This window comes from Trachymyrmex cornetzi, unplaced genomic scaffold, assembly GCF_001594075.2.
Source record: "Trachymyrmex cornetzi isolate Tcor2-1 unplaced genomic scaffold, Tcor1.1 scaffold26, whole genome shotgun sequence".
Taxonomy (NCBI): domain Eukaryota; kingdom Metazoa; phylum Arthropoda; class Insecta; order Hymenoptera; family Formicidae; genus Trachymyrmex; species Trachymyrmex cornetzi.
Window position 1 is genome coordinate 141,087 of NW_017297270.1, and position 21,454 is coordinate 162,540.

The 21,454-nt window shown below is 33.7% G+C and overlaps 4 protein-coding genes across 8 annotated transcripts; 2 read left to right on the forward strand and 2 right to left on the reverse strand.

Annotated features, from left to right (window-relative positions):
* Window positions 1-512: 512 nt before the first annotated feature.
* LOC108761674 (uncharacterized) lies at window positions 513-2,484 on the reverse strand. 3 transcript variants are annotated; one of them, XM_018508339.1, is made up of 5 exons: window positions 2,430-2,484; window positions 1,264-1,511; window positions 883-1,076; window positions 662-813; window positions 544-589 (listed from the first exon to the last, which is right to left on the reverse strand). In XM_018508339.1, exons 2-5 carry the CDS (start codon window positions 1,385-1,387, stop codon window positions 544-546), a joined length of 516 nt encoding a protein of 171 aa, XP_018363841.1. In that variant the 5' UTR covers window positions 1,388-1,511; window positions 2,430-2,484. The 3 variants fall into 3 exon arrangements, with proteins under 3 accessions (XP_018363839.1, XP_018363841.1, XP_018363840.1); XM_018508338.1 differs by lacking the exon at window positions 2,430-2,484 and adding an exon at window positions 2,072-2,142; XM_018508337.1 differs by lacking the exon at window positions 2,430-2,484 and having other exon boundaries at window positions 513-589; window positions 1,264-1,387.
* On the forward strand, window positions 2,331-5,529 carry LOC108761673 (UPF0160 protein MYG1, mitochondrial). 3 transcript variants are annotated; one of them, XM_018508336.1, is made up of 6 exons: window positions 2,331-2,389; window positions 2,478-2,678; window positions 3,056-3,151; window positions 4,073-4,309; window positions 4,382-4,583; window positions 4,659-5,528. In XM_018508336.1, exons 2-6 carry the CDS (start codon window positions 2,560-2,562, stop codon window positions 5,004-5,006), a joined length of 1,002 nt encoding a protein of 333 aa, XP_018363838.1. In that variant the 5' UTR covers window positions 2,331-2,389; window positions 2,478-2,559; the 3' UTR covers window positions 5,007-5,528. The 3 variants fall into 3 exon arrangements, with proteins under 3 accessions (XP_018363838.1, XP_018363837.1, XP_018363836.1); XM_018508335.1 differs by lacking the exon at window positions 2,331-2,389 and having other exon boundaries at window positions 2,452-2,678; window positions 4,659-4,759; window positions 4,835-5,529; XM_018508334.1 differs by lacking the exon at window positions 2,331-2,389 and having other exon boundaries at window positions 2,452-2,678.
* Window positions 5,530-8,598: 3,069 nt separating this feature from the next.
* On the reverse strand, window positions 8,599-16,883 carry LOC108761632 (uncharacterized). The gene is made up of 5 exons (XM_018508247.1): window positions 16,587-16,883; window positions 15,812-16,018; window positions 9,995-10,303; window positions 9,223-9,504; window positions 8,599-8,935 (listed from the first exon to the last, which is right to left on the reverse strand). The coding sequence occupies exons 1-5, from the start codon at window positions 16,845-16,847 to the stop codon at window positions 8,759-8,761; spliced, it is 1,236 nt and encodes a 411-aa protein (XP_018363749.1). The 5' UTR covers window positions 16,848-16,883; the 3' UTR covers window positions 8,599-8,758.
* Window positions 16,884-19,219: 2,336 nt separating this feature from the next.
* On the forward strand, window positions 19,220-20,559 carry LOC108761724 (pupal cuticle protein-like). The gene is made up of 2 exons (XM_018508430.1): window positions 19,220-19,295; window positions 19,806-20,559. The coding sequence occupies exons 1-2, from the start codon at window positions 19,284-19,286 to the stop codon at window positions 20,304-20,306; spliced, it is 513 nt and encodes a 170-aa protein (XP_018363932.1). The 5' UTR covers window positions 19,220-19,283; the 3' UTR covers window positions 20,307-20,559.
* Window positions 20,560-21,454: the final 895 nt, after the last annotated feature.

Consider the following 21,454-nt stretch of genomic DNA (forward strand, 5'->3'; position numbering starts at 1 on the left):
CTATATATAAAATAATGCTCCCCTAAATTAATTCGATAAAGAACTTATTGCGAAAAATATTATCTCAGCCAGGATTTTTAAATGAGTTCTGAAGATTTCATATTAAAAATCTTCGATTGATTGTGATTTACAACTGAAAGAGAAGCGAGAATCATAACTATACTTAGACGTATTGTATGTAAAATATATATAAGAAATCCTAAGCAACAATTGCAACTCTCATTAAATAAAAAATAAATATGAGCAACAACGTTATTCGTTACTTTTACATTTAAGAATTTTTATATTAAATAAATTTATTTTTTACGTACTCTCTCTCTAATGAAACATTATCTAATATTTAAGACGCTTACAGGATAAGATAAACAAAACTTTTTTTTAAGCAAAGATTTGTACTTTATTTTTTCATTTTGTAAATTTTTATTGCATAATAATGATATTTAAAATATATTTGTAACAATTTTTGTTTTACATTAATAATATTATAAAATAAATATCAATTTTCGTAAAAGACTCGCGTAAAAATATCTTTCTTTTTGACAGTTATCGATAGCAATTAAGGCACATGATTTGTTCGTCACAGTTATATCTGAAATGAGACAACGCATACAGTTACGTACATATGAAGCTTTTATAAAGGCATACATAGCTAATAACTTACACAGGTAGAGAGCAGTTCTGACAAAACAATTCTGAGCAATTGGCGCACACAGATTGGCAGGAGGAACACAACGCTTGATCACAGTAATAACATGCGCTTACTATAGACCGATCTATCAACCGGTAACACCCGCAGAGGTCTACCTGGATATCCTGGAAGAAAAACAGACAGTCACAAACCATATAAGATGGTCCAAGTGCAAACATAATTCTGCAACCCACATTGACAACTTTGTCATTAGTTTTCAATTGCAATTTGTCGGTCAACAGCATCTGTTTCATATTGGATATAGATTTGAATTTACAAGGTGATGGACAGTGAGGTGAAGGTAGGTCTAAAGAATCCATTTGCCCTGACGTGTTTAATTTATGGGAGAGTGTCTTCGCGCCTGCTTTAAGCAAACTCAGGGTCCTACCTGGAAGTATACACAAGGTCAAATGTAAAGACTCATCCACATTGAATTGACATATTATTTCAACTTAGTTCCTTCTTCTTTATAAAAATAGAGGAAACTAGTATGCTGATCAATACAATCAGTAGAAATGAGTTTTAAGATTTAAAAGAGAGCATACAATATCTCACAAAACGAGCTTAATACTTACTATAGACATCTCTCATCCGCTGATCACTCGATACGCCGTTATCTACCTGCTTTTCTCCCACATGCATTTTCATCTGTGGCAACAGATGACAGTCCTCTTCGAAGGGACAAGTACGTTTTGGCATTTTCCAAGACCAGTTTTAAACAAATTGAAATAACATAGTAATAGCACTCTATAAACTGGCAACAACGAGGAACTATTGCATCAAGTGGAATCGTATTGCTACAAGGCCAGTCACTTGCACCATTCTGTAAGTACATTAAAAGTTATTATATAAAAACATAATACAAGCAATTTGACTAATATCTAATGTTACTACAGTTTTAGTAAAACATATTGCACTCTCATAAGAAAAATGACACAAGTTGAAAGTTTGAATTTACTATTAGTTCTTAATTCTAATATCTATTATTGTAACAATTGCCACTTTACACAAAAATATCAAACAATTTAATTCTTTATGTTACATCTGCAAATTTAGATTGTTCTTATTAAAATATACTTAATATTGTTCTTTTTTATTTAACTTATTTGAGTTCCTTAAAATTATATATGTATATTAATGCTTTTAATAAAAGTAAATGAGTTTTACAAACACAGTGTTAGTAATTATTATAGATTTTGACATCATCTTCGGAAGATTAAATGTATTTAAAAAAAATTTTAAATACATATTTAAATACATTAAGATTACATTTAAAACACATTTCTTTTTTTGCTTTGGAAAATTAAAAACTATGTTTCTTAGAATTATAATATGTTATACTGATGAGATATGGCAATATAATAGGAGAACGAGAATAATTACCTAAAGGAGTAAACAATTGATAAACCTCGTTTCGTGTGGGAAATTACAAATCACGTTGTTGAATAACTTTCACTTAACCTAAAAATATTAGCCAGCAACAAGTTTACGTCGCCCTGGACTCAAATTCGATTTGTATCAACCAATCGCCGGTAGGGAAAAGATTTTGGATTCAAAAAGATCAAGTATACATGTATTTCTATAAAACGTATAGTCAGTGATATGCACCATTGAGACACATAACCTCAATTTAAAGGTTACTTTGGATTACTTCCACATGTAAAGAGGATTCCAGCGGAATTCACGTTTCGCTACGATTTGGTGAGAATTCGTAAGATTGATAGTAATACTAAACATTTACTTGATATAGCTTCAAGTCACAATTTAGCACGATGATTCGAGTTTTCAGTCGATTACCAAGAAACGCGCGTTCCAACGGATTCTCCAAATTTTTCACGTGGCGGGAAACGTTCGATTTCACTCTCAGAACGATGTCGAGCAAATCGGCCGTCAGGATCGGTACGCACGATGGGACTTTTCATTGCGATGAAGTCCTCGCCTGCGCGCTCCTGAAACTACTGCCGCAGTACAAGGATGCTTCTATAGTGAGGTAACTATACAAAGCTAAAGCTGAAACTCTACTGTTCTATCAATGTAGGTCAACTTTAATCTTGGTTTAACCTACTTTTTGTCTTTTTTAGTTCTAAAGGGTAAATTAAACCAAGATTAAAGTTAATCTACATTAGCATATAGAAATATAGACATTAATAGCATAATTATTGATATAATATTGTCCAATATAACTCAATATGTCCTCAACATGTAACCAATATATAATTAATAAATTTTTATATTTGTTGAGTAATTAAACCATGTTGATAAAGTTGGCAAAGGGCATTAGTTAAATGACATGAATTATAATATTGAAATGAAATGAATAGAAAATATTGGGTTGCAGAATCCATGGATATCCCATTACATTTTTAGATCTCGAAGTCAGAGTGTCTTGGATACTTGTGATATCGTGGTGGACGTCGGTGGAGAGTATGATCCATCCAGGCATCGATATGATCATCACATGAGGTAAACTTAGCATACTTTTTAATTTACTTTTACTTTTCTAGATCGGTAAGTCTATTGGACTTATTTAACTTTTGCTATGGACCTAATATACATTAATGACCATTAATGTATAAATAGTACAATATAATGTAATAATAATATAATAAAATACAGTAATACAGTACAATAATACAATATAATAATACAATAACGCAATACAATATATAATAGTAATTTTACACCTTTACTGTACTACTATAATATCCATAACTCAAAAACTATCCATTATTGAACCCTATATCTTTTATTTATTACATTATAAGCTACATTACTTATATGCAAAAACTAACTCATTCACTAAGACCCAATTTTCTATCTACTGCCATATAATTAGAAGTCCTTTGGAATCAGTTTTATTAAAATATTTGGTATTCATTTTTTTATATATGTTATGTCATTTTGATTCCTTGAAATTAATTAGTGTCTTTTAATTAATAAATTAAATGGATCTCACAGATTCAGTAATTTGTTACAGATTTTGGCATTAGTGTCATTAATGATACCTCTGATGAAAATTTTTCTTAAAATTCTTCAAATCAGTTTCTCAGATTTTTTATACGAATTGGAATTGTCGGTAGTACTAAGAAAGTCTACACATCTTTTCAACTATAGAATTCTTCATATATGTGAATTTTGAAATATTTTAAGCTATTTTGAAGTATTCTTAAGATTTTTCGTTCTATAATTTCTGACGAAAACACGCGTATAAAATCTGAAAAAGTTTAAAGTATTTTTTCATAAATCTTTATAAATTTTAAACATATGTTTTTAAAAAAGATACATGATGTAATGAAAATTTTTTTCACCGGAGGCGCCAATCTCTATTTTTGGCAAAATCTCAATTTTTGTCGCATTGTGTTATTTATTCTTTTCTCGTATCAGAGAATTTCAAGAATCGATGAGTACCGTTATGAAAAAACCAGGATACGATTGGACAATAAGACTAAGCAGTGCCGGACTGATCTACTGCCATTTCGGTCATGAGATATTAAGGAATATACTTTCGAATATAACAGAGGATAGAATCATCGATGAGATTTTCAAGAAAATCTACGACACCCTAATCAAGGAAATTGATGGTATAGATAACGGCATACCCATGTATGATGCTGAGCCATTGTAAGCAGACACTTATGACGATACATAGCACAACAGTCTTCTTCGAAATTATTGCACTTGCGTTTGTTTCAGATATCGAATAGTTACCGACTTAAGCGCGCGCGTAAGCAGACTGAATCCTCAGTGGAACAGTCGGGATGTAGATATCGAGAAACAATTTGAGAAAGCTATGGCTTTGGTTCTGGAGGAATTTTTAGAATTTGTACAATACTCGAAAAACGTATGGTTACCGGCAAGAGATCTTGTACGACGCGCTGTGGAAAATCGATTTGAAGTAAGGAGAACTCTACCTCTATCTTTTTGCTTTAGACATTTCGATTGTGATTTAAATTTAAAATATTTCCGTAAGGTCGATCCGAGCGGAGAGATAATAGTGTTGTCGCAAGCAGTACCGTGGAAGGAACATTTGTTTCAACTGGAGAAGGATATGAACGTGTCGCCATCAATAAAGTACGCCATTTTTGAGGCTGATAACGCTTATCGGGTTCAATGTATGCCGGTAGCGCTGGGAAGTTTCGTGTGCAGGATGTTTTTGCCAGCAGCGTGGGGCGGTTTGCGCGCTGATGCCCTTGTGGAAGCTTGTGGAATTGAAGGCGCTATATTTGTGCACTCTGTTCGGTTCATCGGCGGTCATAAAACCAAGGACGGCGCGGTGGCGATGGCGCGGAAAGCGCTCGAAATCGGGAAGGCCGAGTAATGTACAGAATGACGATGTTGGACCATTCATCTTTTTTAGAATTTTTATGATGTGATTATTGAATATTTTTTAAAAAACAATTTAAATAATTGCCTCTCAGCCGGTAATGTGGGACTTCGAAGAAACAGTCGATTTTTATTATGAATTTTGGTATATAAAGGGTGCGGTTCACTTGGCGCTACAAACGCTTCAAACGTTTTCACTTTCATATGCTTCTATAGAACGGTCCATTAGCATTACTAATGCTGCCAACAATATGCAAATGGACCAATTTTTGAAGCGTTTTGAAGCGTTAGTACGTATTTTGCAATTACGGATAAAATGAAAGTCATGCTAACGTGCGCTGTGAAGTTTTTTTTAGAATCGCTTACTTATATTTATGATGAAGATAATAGCATCCTCTTCGGAAACTTCTAGATTATGAATCATTCCAGTATCTCCTTCATGTAACCTTATAATCGGCATAGTTTATACAATTTTTATTTTTAATAATGTAATATATACAATATACCATACAGCACGATTGGTAGTAATATATGTAGCACGATGCCACGATATAATAATATGTAAATTTAAAAATCAGCTTTACAGATTAAAGATCAGTTTTTCGTTCAATTAATTATTATTATGCTTTCCCGCGCTTTGTATATTCAAACTAAACGCTTCAGTTAAACTACCTCTCCAAGCAGTAGCATTGGAAGCAATTGGTAATAAGGTGGAAGTGGAAACCTGTGATGTATTAATGACGTCATACGTGCTGTTGGGACACATTTGAAGCGCCATGTGGACCAGTTAAAACAACGCTCCAAACGATTCGAAGCATTTGTAGCGCCAAGTGGACCGCACCCAAATTTTAATCTGTATAGCGTTTTTTGTTGAGGAAACTAGTGCAGCACTGAGTGTAATTGTATTGTTCCATTGTGAAAATCAGTTTACATATTTTCAGTGTAATCTTCCACAGACAAAACTGGTGCAAAAAAAGCACCATTACACAGAATTCTCCGATTTTCTTCCTTTTTAAAAATAATGGAAATCAGTTCAAGTTGAAATTCAGATTGTGTTCATGCTTTAAGGTATAACATTATTCTAATTAACTTCATACAACAATATTGTTCTTAATTTTGGTGTTTTTAATAATAAGTACGTAAATGACATTAAAATTTTGATATTTAAAAATCTTGAAGTTTTTAAAAACTAAGTAAATCAATCAGAATATCATTGTAAAATAAACAATTTAGGTCTGTGTAATTATATATATCTCCGCTCATAGGGTACATAGAAAAAAAATAAAAGTACTTTTATTGTACAATCCGAATGGTAGCTATCAATTGAGTGTATGTAGCATCAAAATCTAGCATAGCGCTGGTGCTGCACAAGGTTTTTCAGTGGAAAACGCTTAAAAAATAATTAAAATACAACTTGACTTCTACGATAGTAAAAATTCGTTAAAGCTTTCACACAAGTATACAAGAATTTTTTTAGATTTTTATACAGTTTGAAATCATATAACCTTTGCGGTATCAAATACAAAACGATACCTCTGGTATAAGTCTGGGTATCTTGAATCCGTCCGTTTTTTTACCTACTCTTAAAATGATTTAAAAATCTTAAAAAATTGGGTGTATATCAATTATACACGAGCCAATTGCGCACAAGCACAGAGCTAGAAAAAAAATTAAAGAAAACTTCCTATGCAGAAGTCGCTGTGATTGGCAGGGCAATTGTAACAGTGTGCACTCCCTAAAAATTCACAAACATATTTTCAATTTTCTAAAACAAATGTTTAAAGGATAACGCCTGAAAACATAAGGTAACTTTGTAAATTTGTTATAGTCAAATAATAAGATGAGTAGAAATTCGGATTGGAGACCTTTGTATGTACCTACATATATCTAAGGACACAAAATTATTTTTGTTTAATTTTTTTGTATCAAGATGGCGGCGCTGAAACTCTACAATATAAGTGAGACTGCGTTTTTTTCATAGGCCTCCGGGACTTGCAGCATAAGTGCCGTTCACTTTCATTAAGGACAAAAAGCAAAATTTTTTTATAATCTATTAATTTGCTAGAGAAGTACACATCTATATGTTAAAATATTGATTTTTGTAGAAATGATGAACATTTGTGACTACAAAGTTCATTTTCACGCAAAAAAATTCAATAAACAGTATTTATAACAAAAAAAGTTTTTAACCGATTATAAAAATCATGTGTGCTTCTCTAGAGAATTTAGTTTAGCGACTGCTGTAAATATTTCAAGTGGATTGGATAAAGTTTGTTAAAGTTATGCTGCAAGCCAATTAGAAAAGCATGGTTTCGAGAAAAGTGTGTTTAAAGTTTTGAGTAACATTATTTCATATTTAACTACAGAAATTTTTAATTTATCTTTAGTCTGTGATGTCTGCACCATACAATTGTCCTTCTGCATTGATATTTGCTTCCTTTTCCTCTTTCCTGAAGAATGTGGAAGCTTTACGAGCGGCATCTGTAAGCGAGCACTCGGCAAACTTGACGCGGCGCGCGTTAGCTTCGACATAGAAATTATAACAATTGTGGTCTATCAGTCAGTTGTATAACACTTGCATAATTTCCATTATACTTGAAATTCATCATTGAAAATGGAAGTTGCAATATTTGCAGCGATGTCGATTATTTTTTTACCACTTGAAGACGTTTTCGGAGCGAGCGACCACACAGTCGAATTGACGAAAATCCTCGCTTTCTCCATACGTCCTATCATCAGACACAATAATTCCATTATGTCCTTTACTGTCGACAGTTTCTTCTCCTTTTCAGCTGCTTTCTTATAATACATTTTGAACTAACATTGATGTAATGTATCTACAGAACGCAAAAGCCTTAAACTGCTGCGCGCTTCTCCGATGCGCTTAGATAGCGTCACGCCGCGCTTTAAGAAATACCGTTGTAAAACCATTAAAAAAAATTTTTTTACGTATAAGATCAATTGCACCTTATTTTTAAGACTCTAAACTTTAGAGTCTAAAGCATCATTTCAGACAAAAAAAATTTTTTCGATTTTTTGAAAATTTTCACCTAGATGGTACCCCTTAAATAATTATAATACAAATTTGGACCGATGAGAATAAATTTAATTAAATAACAGAAGGCCTATATGTATTTGGCCAAAGTGGATTTTAGTGCTTAAATATTTCTGTATGAATTTGTGTACACATCTCATTTTGCAAACCATGCAAATCTTTTTAAAGAACGTTTAAATTTTATTTGATAAATAATAATATGCAGTATACAATTTAATTCGTAGAACTTATGAGAAATTTGCATGAACAGGAATTGGTCGGACAGGAAATACCCAGGATAGAACCGTAAAGAATGAAAATGTGTTTAAAGACCCAGATTGCTGATACAAAATTATATATCGCGATGAAAAGTTTAACGCGTTTGTGTATATTTCGTTGTATTTAAAGACTCATTATTTCTATTTATTTCTGATTATTTAACACTCGTTAAATCACAATATAAGAAAATTATATTATCTTTTGAATTGTTGTGTATCAAATACTTCCGAATTTAATTTATTTAATAAAAAGGACGAATCCAAACCACATACAATTCTTAAAAATGGCTTGTTTATTGTTAAAACTTCCTCACATCAGATCCATATAAAACATGGCTAATCATGGCACAAGTGTCTCCGCATGTACTTTCGCAATTGAGAAGAGATAGCTTGATTTTATCAATACGCAATTTCCAATGATTACTTTACAATTTATTAAACAGCGTTTCGGGCTGCTGCAGCGTGTGCGGCCAAATGTGCTGCCTTAGCCTGGGCCACTTCAGGAGTGTCGATTACCCTGCCATCAGGTCCAAGTGGAGCGTAAGCATAGAATGCAGGCGAGGTGGCGTATGCTAGTGCACCGTATGGAACCAGTCCGATCTTGGCAGCCTCCTGTTGTGTGAATAAATATTTAATTAAATCGTCGATATGACATTGCGACGCAGCGGAATCACAAAGAATGAACTAACGTTACCAAAAAGTCTCAGAAACAAAATGATATGGAACAAAATGATCGGATCGCGGCTTACACCTGAATATATGTAATATTTCTATACCGTAGATCAACGTTGCCTCGGCGGCTCTCGACGTTTAATAATAACGAGCGATACTGCATTGAATATCGGTCACGAATAGCTATTGCCGTTTGCGCAACCATCTCTAAACCAAGAGTGTCATACTTGGGCGTGAGCGGCGAGATGGGCAGCCTTGGCCTGGGCGACCTCAGGTGTGTCTATCACTCGGCCATCCGCGCCGATGGGAGCGCCGTATGCAATTGCAGGTGCATAAAGGGCGGGCCATCCGTAACCGGACCATCCATAACCGGGCCATCCATAACCGATCGTGTTCCTCGCGGCCTCATAAGCCTGAGTGGCGAGATGCGCCGCTTTCGCTTGCGCTACCTCCGGCGTGTCCAAGACCGGTGTTGCCGTCGCGATGGCGCAGAATGCGAATAGAATAATCTGCAAAATAAATACACGAGTGAATTCTATGCATAATTATCCTAAATATTTGCGAAGTATCTGGCTCCAAAATTGGAGTAATTTAACTACGGAAAAAATTAATGGCGAAGAATATATTGACTCCAATTAAAACTAATAAATAGATGTTGTATCATATTTGGCGTTTGACAATAATTATGTTGATAGAATAGACTATTGTATACAATTCTCGCCCGTAAGATTAATTTTCGGAGGCCCGCCATCGACCAATGGTACTCACGAGAGCCTTCATGTTTTATCAACGTGATGAAGCGCTGCTGGGTGATTACCAGTACTCGCCCTAAAGTATGGACTGCTATGTCGTACTGTGTCGAAGCTCGTATCCCCTTTTATATATGTGAATCCTGGTAGGGAGTCGTCAACCCGTAGGAGGGGACCACACCCCGTGTCATGCCTCAAAGATCTGACATTGACATTACGTTAATGAGTCTCTGCCACCGTCTGAATCTACCTGGGAAGGGATACACCTCTCCTCAGATGTGGATGCATCACCGAGGTCAGTCTCGTACAGTCTTCCGACTTCGTTAGCCGGCTCTTTCACGCTCCTCATCATCGTCAAGAGAAACCGCCAAGGGCCCGACTGATCCAACAGGAAGCCCGGCGCGGTTGGCCGCACGAAGGGTCGATTACTTTTTGCTTGATGAATTGCGTGGAAAGTGACTCCGGCCATGAAACCTTGTTTATTATCGCGAATATGATGGATAATGAGCGTTCCTTTCATTGACGTATAACCGCAAGGTGCAAGCAGGCTATCATCTTCCTGTACGCGCACGTGAATTTATATAACGTATTAAGTGAAGCTTAACCGATGAGCGATGTAATTAAAGTCAAGACAAATACGTCAGTTTTTTCTATGCTGAATCTTGCATATAATTTAACTTAATTGTTTAATTAGCAATAGTAATACATATTTTTTGTGTTAAAGGAACACATAAATCCTTGAAACCTAACTTTTTGTTATTAGCTTTATTTTCTTTAAGAATTACAACGTTTGAACTTATAGTTAGTATAAATATAGTTCGATGATAGTACTACATAAATAAAACAAACCGTGAAACAAAATTATTCCAAATCATTATACTATTTGAAAACTAGGAAAATGTCCTAAGCTTACCAAGACTCATATGATGGTCTAGTTGCAGGTTAATAATAAGCTTCATTCTATTTTTATCACTCATTATTTGTGGAAAGAAGACAGAATAAAGCTTATAATGCGTGAGTATCCAAACTGGATGCAGCCTTAATCTGGATCAATAAATTCTGCTATGCATTCACAATCTCTTCATTGCATCTATATTTAAAGATGTAATAAAAGGTGTAAAAGTGATATTGAACACTTATAATCGTATTTGTCAGTGCCTTATTGACAGATCCCTATATTTATCCGCGAGAAAAAGCTTCAATAAAAAAAAAAACAAAATCAACAAGGTTGCGCACCGCCAGCGGAGGATCTCCGTTCACTGCGTTAAGACAACTATACCACGACTTCCCGATACTGTCAGGTGCGGCCGATCAACGGCCGTCCTTGCCGATATCAAAGCTGCCGAAAGGTGGAAGGGACAAGGCGCAATTAAAATGTATGAGGTGCGACGTAGAAAAAGAGCGCGAAATGAAGGTCGGCCGCGCGTCCTCGAAATCGAGAACTTTTCCTGGATGAGATCGGGACGGGTCGCTTTTTGACGAGTGATGTCCGATACGTATCAGCAGGTGCAAGTACGTCTTTTTGCTCGATCGAAAATTCCATTTCCTCAAGGTCTCACTTCCTGACGAAACCCTCTTTGTGCTGGTCTCATGCAGACCGCTTCGACCGCTCGACGTTTAAGAATCCGTAATATCTCGCGGGAGAAAATTTTCAAGGGGTCAAGAATTATGCTATTTTGCTCAAAAACGGAAGCTTCTGATAGAAATTAAAACGCATTAATTTTCTAGGATCTTTTAGAGAGAAAATATCTTTTAGAAATCGTTGAGAATTTTATTCAAGGAAACTTGTAGTTGCGGAAGGACGGTTTGAAATTTGCAGAACTACTTTTTAATATTTATTTAAGCGATTCATATCTGTTATATTTATTAAAATGAAATGTAGTAAATTCATAACACGTGCGTTTTTGTAAGCGTTACGTTAATTCATTATACGCGCCACGCCAACGTAATATCGTTGAGCAACACGACCGAGTTGTAAGATACATTTGCACATAATGGCAAATTGTTAACCTTATTACTTTGTACGTATATACATAAATATAGTGAATTAACACAACTGATTAATTAGTAAAATCGCTCTAAATTATAGTTTAATAAACGATTAATGAGAGATCATATTAAAAGTAACCACTTATAAAAAATGCATTGAAAAAAAAATTTTTTTTTTGCAATTTAACAACAATTTATAATAATTTTCAGTGTCAAGTGTACATTTACAGTTGTTTTGACCATGAAAATTATAGCTGCTTCAACTGGAAAATTATAATCATCACAACTGATGTACACAGTTTTATACATGATAAAAACTACGCAAAAACAATTACAAGTTGCAAAATAGGGTTAAAAGTTACAGAATAGAGGCGTAAAAATCATGAAAACGATTAATTATTTCTTTACATTTTCTACATTTTTTTATTATTATTACCATGTAAATAATAAGCGATTAAAAAATAGTAATTTATTATTGCAATTGTATTTGCTATATAAAAATGGTTCATTTTATTTATCCATCCTTATCTTGATGTTTTATTATAATTTATACAATTATTGTTTCATATTTTTAACTATGAAAATATGAGGTTATTATCACTCATTGTAGTAATACATCAAAATTGTGCAAACGCATTTTATTGTATGAATGAGTTGTAAGTGTGTTGTGTTCTAGATTCTAATATCTGATGGAAAGTGCTGCTACAAGCGGAGAAAAATGAGGTGTGGCGATGCTACATTTTCACTTGCATTTTTATTGGCACTTACAATGTTTTGAACTTAAATTAAAAATTTTTATGATGACTAAGTCTTTAGTTATTACGATAATTTTTTGTAAAAGTTAACCTTTTGTAGGAGTATAAATTTTTCTCATAATTTTTATATGAATTCAAATATTTTTCAGAAATATTCAGAAATATTCGGAAAGTTTACATTTTCTCTCAGAATTTTTCATACAAATGAATTCTAAAATATTCTGAAATTTTTCATCCCACAATTTTTGAAAAATATTTTAAAATTTTTTAGATTTTATAACATTTCCTCAGAAATTATATTTACAAAAAATCTTAGAAATTTTACGATATTTCATAATTAACATAATATATGAAAAATTCTGAGAAAAGATGTAGATTTTCTGAGAAGTGTTCTAATTCGTATAAAAAAAATGTGAGAAAGTTGTAAAATTATGTAGAAATTTTGAAAAATGATAGAAATTCTGGAAAATTATATGAAAAATTCTTAAAAAAATTTTCACCAGTTTCCCCTTTTTTGAATAATTAAAACAATGATAATATTTTACTTTGGTACATCTCGTATGTAGAGTATCGACGTGATTTCGTAACGAGTAACGCATGATCGCTGTTCGGAACGTTGCGTTGTTAATTACTCTTTAAACGCGTGCAAATAAAAATTTTCACTTGTTTTCACCATTTCAAAATTGGACGAGAAATTTTCCTGGTATTCGTGTGGGCGCTTTATTATAACGCATAGATACGCAACGACGTGACTGTCGCGAGGAACAAAAGCCCTTTTCCTTGGAATTCAAGATAATCTTGGCACGCCTGGCGACCCTATTGTTTATTAGCATAAGCACACATACGGGTATGGCCATAATCGAGCCGGGCATGGCCTTAAATGCCCATTAAACGACGTCTGCAATTAGCCGGCTAACTTGTTGTTTTCCTTCGAACTCGGGTATGTGTGGGCCGACTCATCGATCTCGTAGCGCGATTCCTATAAGTACCGATTAGGTGAATCGAGCGGTTGTTACGATAAACCTCGATTCCTTGTGCTAAGATAATTACACGCGTAATTATATAAGATACTTTGAGATTTGCGTGGAAAATTGCTATGGAAAATTGCTTCATTATGAGGAAATCGACTTTCAAAATTGACGAAAGAGAAGTGAAAATAAGAGAAAGCCAGCTATATCCCATCAAATTAAATGTAAATACATGTAGCGTGAATGTAAATAGACATAGAAAGGAAACACGTAAAAGAGGAACAAAAAAGATAACTATCAAAGATTTAATGAAATGGAGATTAAAGTTTTTCATTAATTATAAAATATTCGAAATTAGCGTTTCTTTATGGGCTGAGAGGGATTTGTCGATATCGCAAATGATATCAACGTGATGTCGACCTAAAATATGAAACCAATAGCTCAAGGGATGTCGGAGTCGTCGTGTGAAATGTTGCGAGCCTTGAATTGAATTCGACTACGACGTATTCGGAATGAGAGCTCGGGACGTGGTTAAGTGACCGGATCAATCATTCCTCGGATTCATTCGCAAATGTAAAAAGACGACGAGGTATGCCAGCTTGCGAGGCCGCAGGCGGATGTTGACAGGTATGCCTGTTGCATATATCGTTTCTCGACAACGATATGATATTGCTTATATAGCGTGCTGTATCAAGATATATCTTTTTAAATCTCGTATTTTCTTCTCTCTCTCTCTCTCTCCTCTCTCTTGCGACTGTAAATTATAATTAACCGTGCCGATGTTTCATCGCTTAAAAAGCTACAGCTTGTTCAATATTTTATTTAAGTTATAACAATTATTATCTTACATAATATAATTAAACATGAGCTTCTGTAGTCAAGGTATAGAAATAAGATTATATATTATCGAGATTTACTTATTATAACATAAGGTACATATACAAACACACAGACATACTGGAATATATCTCTTTAAATAGCGTTCTTCCTTCTAATGTTAATAAATCATAATACAGGATCACTTAAAAAGTTACATTCTGTTCGATTTCTATCTATGTCAGCAAACATAATCTTACATCGTAAACATGATCTTTCATAGTAAAGATAGTATCATTACATGCGATAATGTTATTATATTAATATTGAATTATTATAACATGCTGTACTAAAATATATCCCTTTAAATTGCCTTTCCTTTTAACATTTATAAATTATAACATAAGATCGATTACTAAAATATTATTTGTTCGATATTCCATCTAAGATTAGAAATCATAATCTTACATCGTAATAAAATATATGATTTTTCGTGGTCGAGATAGTAGCAACGTTACATGCAATAATACATATTATGATATTAAGATTAGATTATTATAACGTAAGGTACCGAAATAGGTATATCTCTTTAAATCGCATTCTTTCTTCTATGTATTTATAAATTCATAAACTGTAATACAGAACCAGTCACTTAAAACATTACATTCTGTTCGACATTCTATCTATGTCGCAATCACGATCTTATATTGTAATTAAACTTCTGTAGTCAAGATAGTAATAAAATTACATGCATGTTATGAATTGCAATTGATTATTAAGATTTGATTATTATAGCGTGCTACTGAAGTATATCTTTTTAAATTGCGCCCTTTTTTTAACGTTTATAAATTATAACACAGGACATATTATATGTTGCATCATTTTAAAAGTTACATTCTGTTCAACATTCTATATATCTACGTTAACAATCATAATCTTACATCATAATTAAACATGATTTTCCATAATCAAGATAGTATAACAAGATTACATGTGATAATGTTATTATAAATTAAAATTCGGTTGTTGTGTGTGGAATAACTGCACAAATACATTTTAAGTACGAATATTGAATTTTCTTATATAGATACAATATATTCTGTGAATTTTTCCCATTTTGCAGAAAAATCTACGCAAAATCTATGCTATCCGTTTAAAGAAATTCAGTAAAAACAGCAATATTTAGAGCATACTGTTGTAATAAAATAGGAAATCAGGAAATAACAACGGAATGCTTTATATTTCTTACAGGCTAAAATGCGTCTTAGATAACGATCCAATGCGTGCATCTTACGGTTCAGCCTGAAAGCCGATGATGCAAGGTGCATATCATTTACAACGTATCACGAAACTTGAAAACGCATTGTATAACTAACTACAATCCATATGAAATTAAGGAACGCTTTTTCCAATTGTGCAACTTTGTGGCAACGTCAATTTCATAATTTTGTCGCGTCGATTTTAAACGCGTCATTATTCAATCGTGAAAGTGTCAACTTGACGATCTCGTTGCCGCGTACGTTCTTTTAACCAAAATTAGTAATCGTTGTAACCATTAATTTCTCTGTCATCGTGAGACAGGGGACTTGACGAGTCGCCGTCATAATAGCCGTCATGATTGTAAACCGGTGGCTTGTAAATCTGCGAATGATCATACACGACAGGTGTCGAGGAAGCTATGTGATTGTAAGCCGCCAGATGCGCGGCTTTTGCTCGGGCCACTTCCGGCGTGTCTATTACGCGACCCTGAAAATAAAAGGGACAATGAGAAATGGAGAGTGATGATGTTTTTGCGTCTGGCTTTCCTCCCCAACGTTGTCAAACTATTTTCGAATCAATTATTGTAATTTCCACTATATACAGAATGTAAAATCCATTTTTAGAAGTTTACAAAATTTCAAGCATGTAAATTTACATGCTTGAACATGATATTTAACTATCATTAATAGTATCATTAATAATATCTTTATTGCTGTATACAACAAGTTGCATACTCTCTAAATTCTTTGGAGTGAAATCTCACCTGAAGAGAGAAAATTAAGCCAGTCTTGAAAAAGAATGGCTTAATTTTCAATTTTTAAGAGTGAGAGAGATTTTACTCTCTAAAAGTTTTAAAGAGTAGAATAATTAATATCATATTTTATTATTATTAGATTATAGTTCATATCTTCAAGAAATCGAGGAAAATGATGATCTAAATTGAACACATTTTCAGGAATTATTTCTGCATTATCAAATCACGAAGTATATATATATATTATTGCATCGAACTCTCTAATTGTTTGACTGACAATGAATAGGATAAAAATCTTACATCATGATCTAACGGGGCAGGCGACCCGTGATATCCGTATCCGCTGTGGTACATTTGATGATTAACTGATACGGGGTTTGCATATCCGTGATAGTCCTGATTTTTCGCGTAGGAAGCCACGCTATGCGGAACCCTCGCGACAGCTTCCGCTACGGCAGCTAGATGCGCCGCTTTGGCATGTGCTACTTCCGGCGTGTCCATGACCCTGCCATCGTGGCCTATGGGCGCCGGTGGTCCGTGGTACTGGTAATGCGTTGGCATAGCCAAAGTTATGACAACGTTGATGATTAAGAAAATCTATGAACACGCACAGAAAAGAATGTTTGGTTAAATTAACTAGAATTCTGGTGGAAAATGAATAATCCAGAATTTTAGTTAAATTTACAAGATTTCCGATTAAATCTATTAAAATTATAGTTGAAATAACCAACATTTGGTATATTTAATCAGAAATCTAGTTGGCTTAACTAAAATTCTGGATCGTTTATTTTCCACCAGAATTCCAGTTAATTCAACCAAACATTTTTTTCCAAAAACAAATAAAAAAGCACTCCTCGACGTTAACATTTTAGGAAAATTAATCTCTAAATAATAATCGGAAGAAAATATTTTATCGTTTTGCGATTCTCATTGTAAATTTTATCGCAATTCCGATAATTTATCTAATCGTTATAATGATAGGGATGATAATATAAAGTTTTCAATAATCCTCAGAGAAGTTCAATACTATAAGTATTAAATTAGTTAATGATTAATTACTTATTTTGAGTATTAAAATATTAACAACGGTGCTTTTAATACTTAAAATAAATAATTAATCATTAATCAATTTAATACTTATAGTATTAATACTTATAAGGCTATGGCACACAAAAAATTTAAACAGTAAGACGCAAATAGTTAGCAAACTAACATTTTGGATTTACGTTATTGTTTCATGTTTCTATTGTGATTGGCCGACTCATTGCTTACATCTTACTATTTTATGTTTTTTGTGTGTCATAGCTGTAACATTAAATTTCTCAAGGAAATTTTTTGATTAATTGTTAAAAATAGTTGTAATCCAATAAAGTTACTTGCCAAAGACTTCATTGTTACGTTCAATCCCGAATGGAAGTGTCACCGTTTTATAACCATCGAGAACTAAATGCTCGGTTTATATACAATCGGTGATTTAATCTTACCTAACAGTATCACCCCACCAATGATGAATATATTGTTCGGCTAATATTCGTACAACTGATTGGTCGATTTTTACTAAAGTGACAAAATACATTTCTCTATTTTTGCATCAGCGGTGTAAGATTGTGTTACAAGAAAAAACGACGTTTTCTCATCAACATTTCAAGTCCTTATTTTAATAAAATATTATTTGTTTCATCAATACTGTTATTCAATTAACAAAATTTTTTTAATTAAGTTGTTAGCTAATGTTAATATAATTATTTAATTATTTCATATATCATTTTTTCCGTGCGAAGATGTAATTAATTTAATCATCATCCAAGTATCGTTCGTCTAATTGTTGATTGAATTATCTAATTGTTAATCATTCATTAGATCTCGCAATAAAAGATCGGATATTCAATTATATTTGATGCAATTATTAACTGGCACTCTTTTCTTATATTGCTCTCGAAGTAAATTGTGATGGCTCATTAAGTAATTAGACGCGCTTTTACGTGACGGAATTTCGAGTAGCTTTTAATTCAAGATAATAAATCGCGGATTACGATATGGTTATTAATGCGCGCGAACCTGTATTTTATAATTCATTACGGTCAAGAGAATGTCAATGTCCAGAATAATTTTAATTTCAAAGATATTAAAGAGTGCTTTTCTTCTCACGAACGAATAATTGACAGCGTTTAATCGTCACGTTAAACTCGATATAATAAACACGGTGTCGAAAAACTCGCAATTAAACGCTTGTCTCAGCCTTGATTGCTCTTCCTGATTTATATTGGGCCTCCCCAAGCAAGAACAAATGTCATCATGATATTAAGATAGCGTCAAAATGATTTTAAAACGATTATTAAAACTTACTTTTTCAGTTATGATTCATTTTAACGTTATGATTCATTATATATAATGTTATCGTGACCTGCTGTTCTGCTTGGGTCTAATCTTCAGTCTTTCTTCGCGAGCATTCGCTAATAAATCAGGAGATCGACGAGATAGAGCGATCGATCAAACGTTCCCATCGCCCGCTGACACTTTTTGCCAGGCGAATTGTACAACATCGCTTGTAGAACGTTCGCGTTTTGGCGCAATCATAATTCTGTTCTTGCTGACATTCCAGCCTCCCTCTATTCCTCCCCTTTTCACTTTTTCTTATTCTTTCTCTCTCCCTCCCTCTCCCCCCTCTCTCTATCTCTCTCTCTTTATTTCTAACTCTTTCTCGTTTTTTCTCTGTGCTATGATTTTTTGACCTTTCTTCTTGTTTTTTCGCTAAAATGATCCACTCGATGTGTCTCCATTTCGCTTTTAGGGATATTAAACGAAAAAAACCGGACTTTTTTCGCGTTTTTATCATATGAAAATCAGGGCGGGCCCGTGTTGTAAAACGTTTCGCGTTTACTCTATTTAGTACAGACGTCTGTATTAGACGCTCGTATTGTTCGTCGGCTATATAAAGTCTACGTGGCCCGATTGTACGGACAGAGATTCGCCTGATCTTGGATAGCGCGCATAAACATGAAGACCCTTGTAAGTACATTGATACCCTAGCCTGAGATTCCTCAATTTTACAATTGTCTATTAACAGAAATATTATTTTTTTTAAAAATAATACTAAATTAAAATTATATTTATGCTTTATTATTTTAAAAGTAATACTTTTTTATATTATTATTTTTAGAATAATAATTTTTTTTATAACTTTTATTATTTTTTATTTTATTATTTTATTACTATTTTTATTATATGACAATATTATTACTTTTTAATAATAATTCTTCAATTATATAAAAATAATAATATTTTAAAATTACTCAAAATAATACTCAATTCAGATTGAAAAAATATTTTATATAAGGCTTTGCCATTAAATTTTTCACACAATGAACACATCAGTTTTATGTCTGATAGTGAATATAATTTTATCCCGATTGTGAATCATCTTGCAGTGCATACACATAGATTTATGATAGCAGTTCCCTCTTCGTAGTTCCTTATCTTAATGATCCGACTAAATGTCTCGTCTGTTCGTCCTTTCAGATCGTCTTATCGTGCCTCTCGTTGTCGACGCTGGCTTTGCCGACGTACGCGCCTTATCAGCCGTACGTTAATGGGGTACATGGCGGAGGATATTATCACGGACCAGCGGCCCCGCTGGCCCATGACGGTCGGGTGGTTGACACACCGGAAGTGGCTCATGCCAAAAAGGCACATCTAGCAGCGCACGCAGCGGAAGCTGCCAAAACGGGATATTATGGGGGAGGTTATGGGGGAGGATATTACGGGGGCGGAGACGGAGGTTACTATGACGGAGGTTTTGCAGGATACAAGGGCATAATTGCTCCCGCGGGCGGTCACGGTTACTCCGGATACCATGGCAAATATCACGGTCCACCAGCACCGCTCGGCCACGATGGACAAGTAGTGGATACGCCGGAAGTGGCCCATGCCAAGGCCGCGCATCTCACCGCCCACGCTCACGAATTGTCCAAGGTCGCTCATCTATCGTACGCGCACACCTATCCGCACGTCTCATATTGAATACCTTTATCGTGAAACATACGTTTTCCGGAAGGACCTAATTCCTTATCTGCATTATTAGCGTAAAAGCAGCGACTTCAAAGGATTAAGTGACAACACGTCTTTTTACGTTCACGCTGGTGAATATGCAGCTTGGATGAACGTAAATATTTTGTATTCGCACGACATAAATATGTAACGATACAATAATAAAAAAAATGTAACATGTGAATAAATAATTTTATATCAGAAATTTTCTTCTTGTATTTTGCGTGCAAAAATATCGCGGACAAGTTTGTAGCTTTAACAATAGAACACTGTGAGATATCAAAAGAGAATTGATAATCCTTCTACGAAGCAATAATACTTCTACGAGTTAAAAAATACATTGATTTTAACTTTCAAGTGTATCAAAATGTAAATCAATCTATTTCTATGCTTAAATTATTTTATAGTTTCAAAGTAAACAATGTCCATATAATAACATGCATTTATTGTTAGTAAATAATAAACAAAATTTTAGTAAAATTTTTGAGTTAAATTGCTTAATTCTATTATTTTAGTTAAATTTATGATATATTAAGTAAGAGCAATGTTATAACGATCTATATAAAAATGATTAAAAATAACTTAAATTAGTTAAAAATAACTCAATTTGATATTATATATTTAAATGTTTCTTACCCACTAAAAAGATCAAGCTAATAAATTGTTTTAAAAGTAAAGAAAGCGAAAAACCAAATATTTCCTCAAAATATGGGATACATGAGTATCATAAGGTAAGATATTCAGATATTTCTACCTTTTAGAAAAAAAAAATAATATTAATCTAAAAAACAAAATCAATAATGACCGCTTGGTATTTCTAATGTTAAATAGAAGAGTACGGAAATTAATTATGCGATGTTTTTTTTTCTTTACCTTCGTGCGTTTCTGCCTTTTGAATAATTTATACAAGGAGTACAAATGTTTTATTTCACGCGGTTAGATAAACTTTTTCTCGCGGTTCTGCGGTGAAGTGCTGGCGACATGCCGAGCTCAATTACGGTTCAGAAGCACGAGTTCGGATGTCGATCGTGCGTATCGATCACTCACGATCGACTGTCACTTCGTCAAGCTCGACTAAACGCCTAAACACGTCGGTATTGCGTTGGTGACAAACGCGCAAT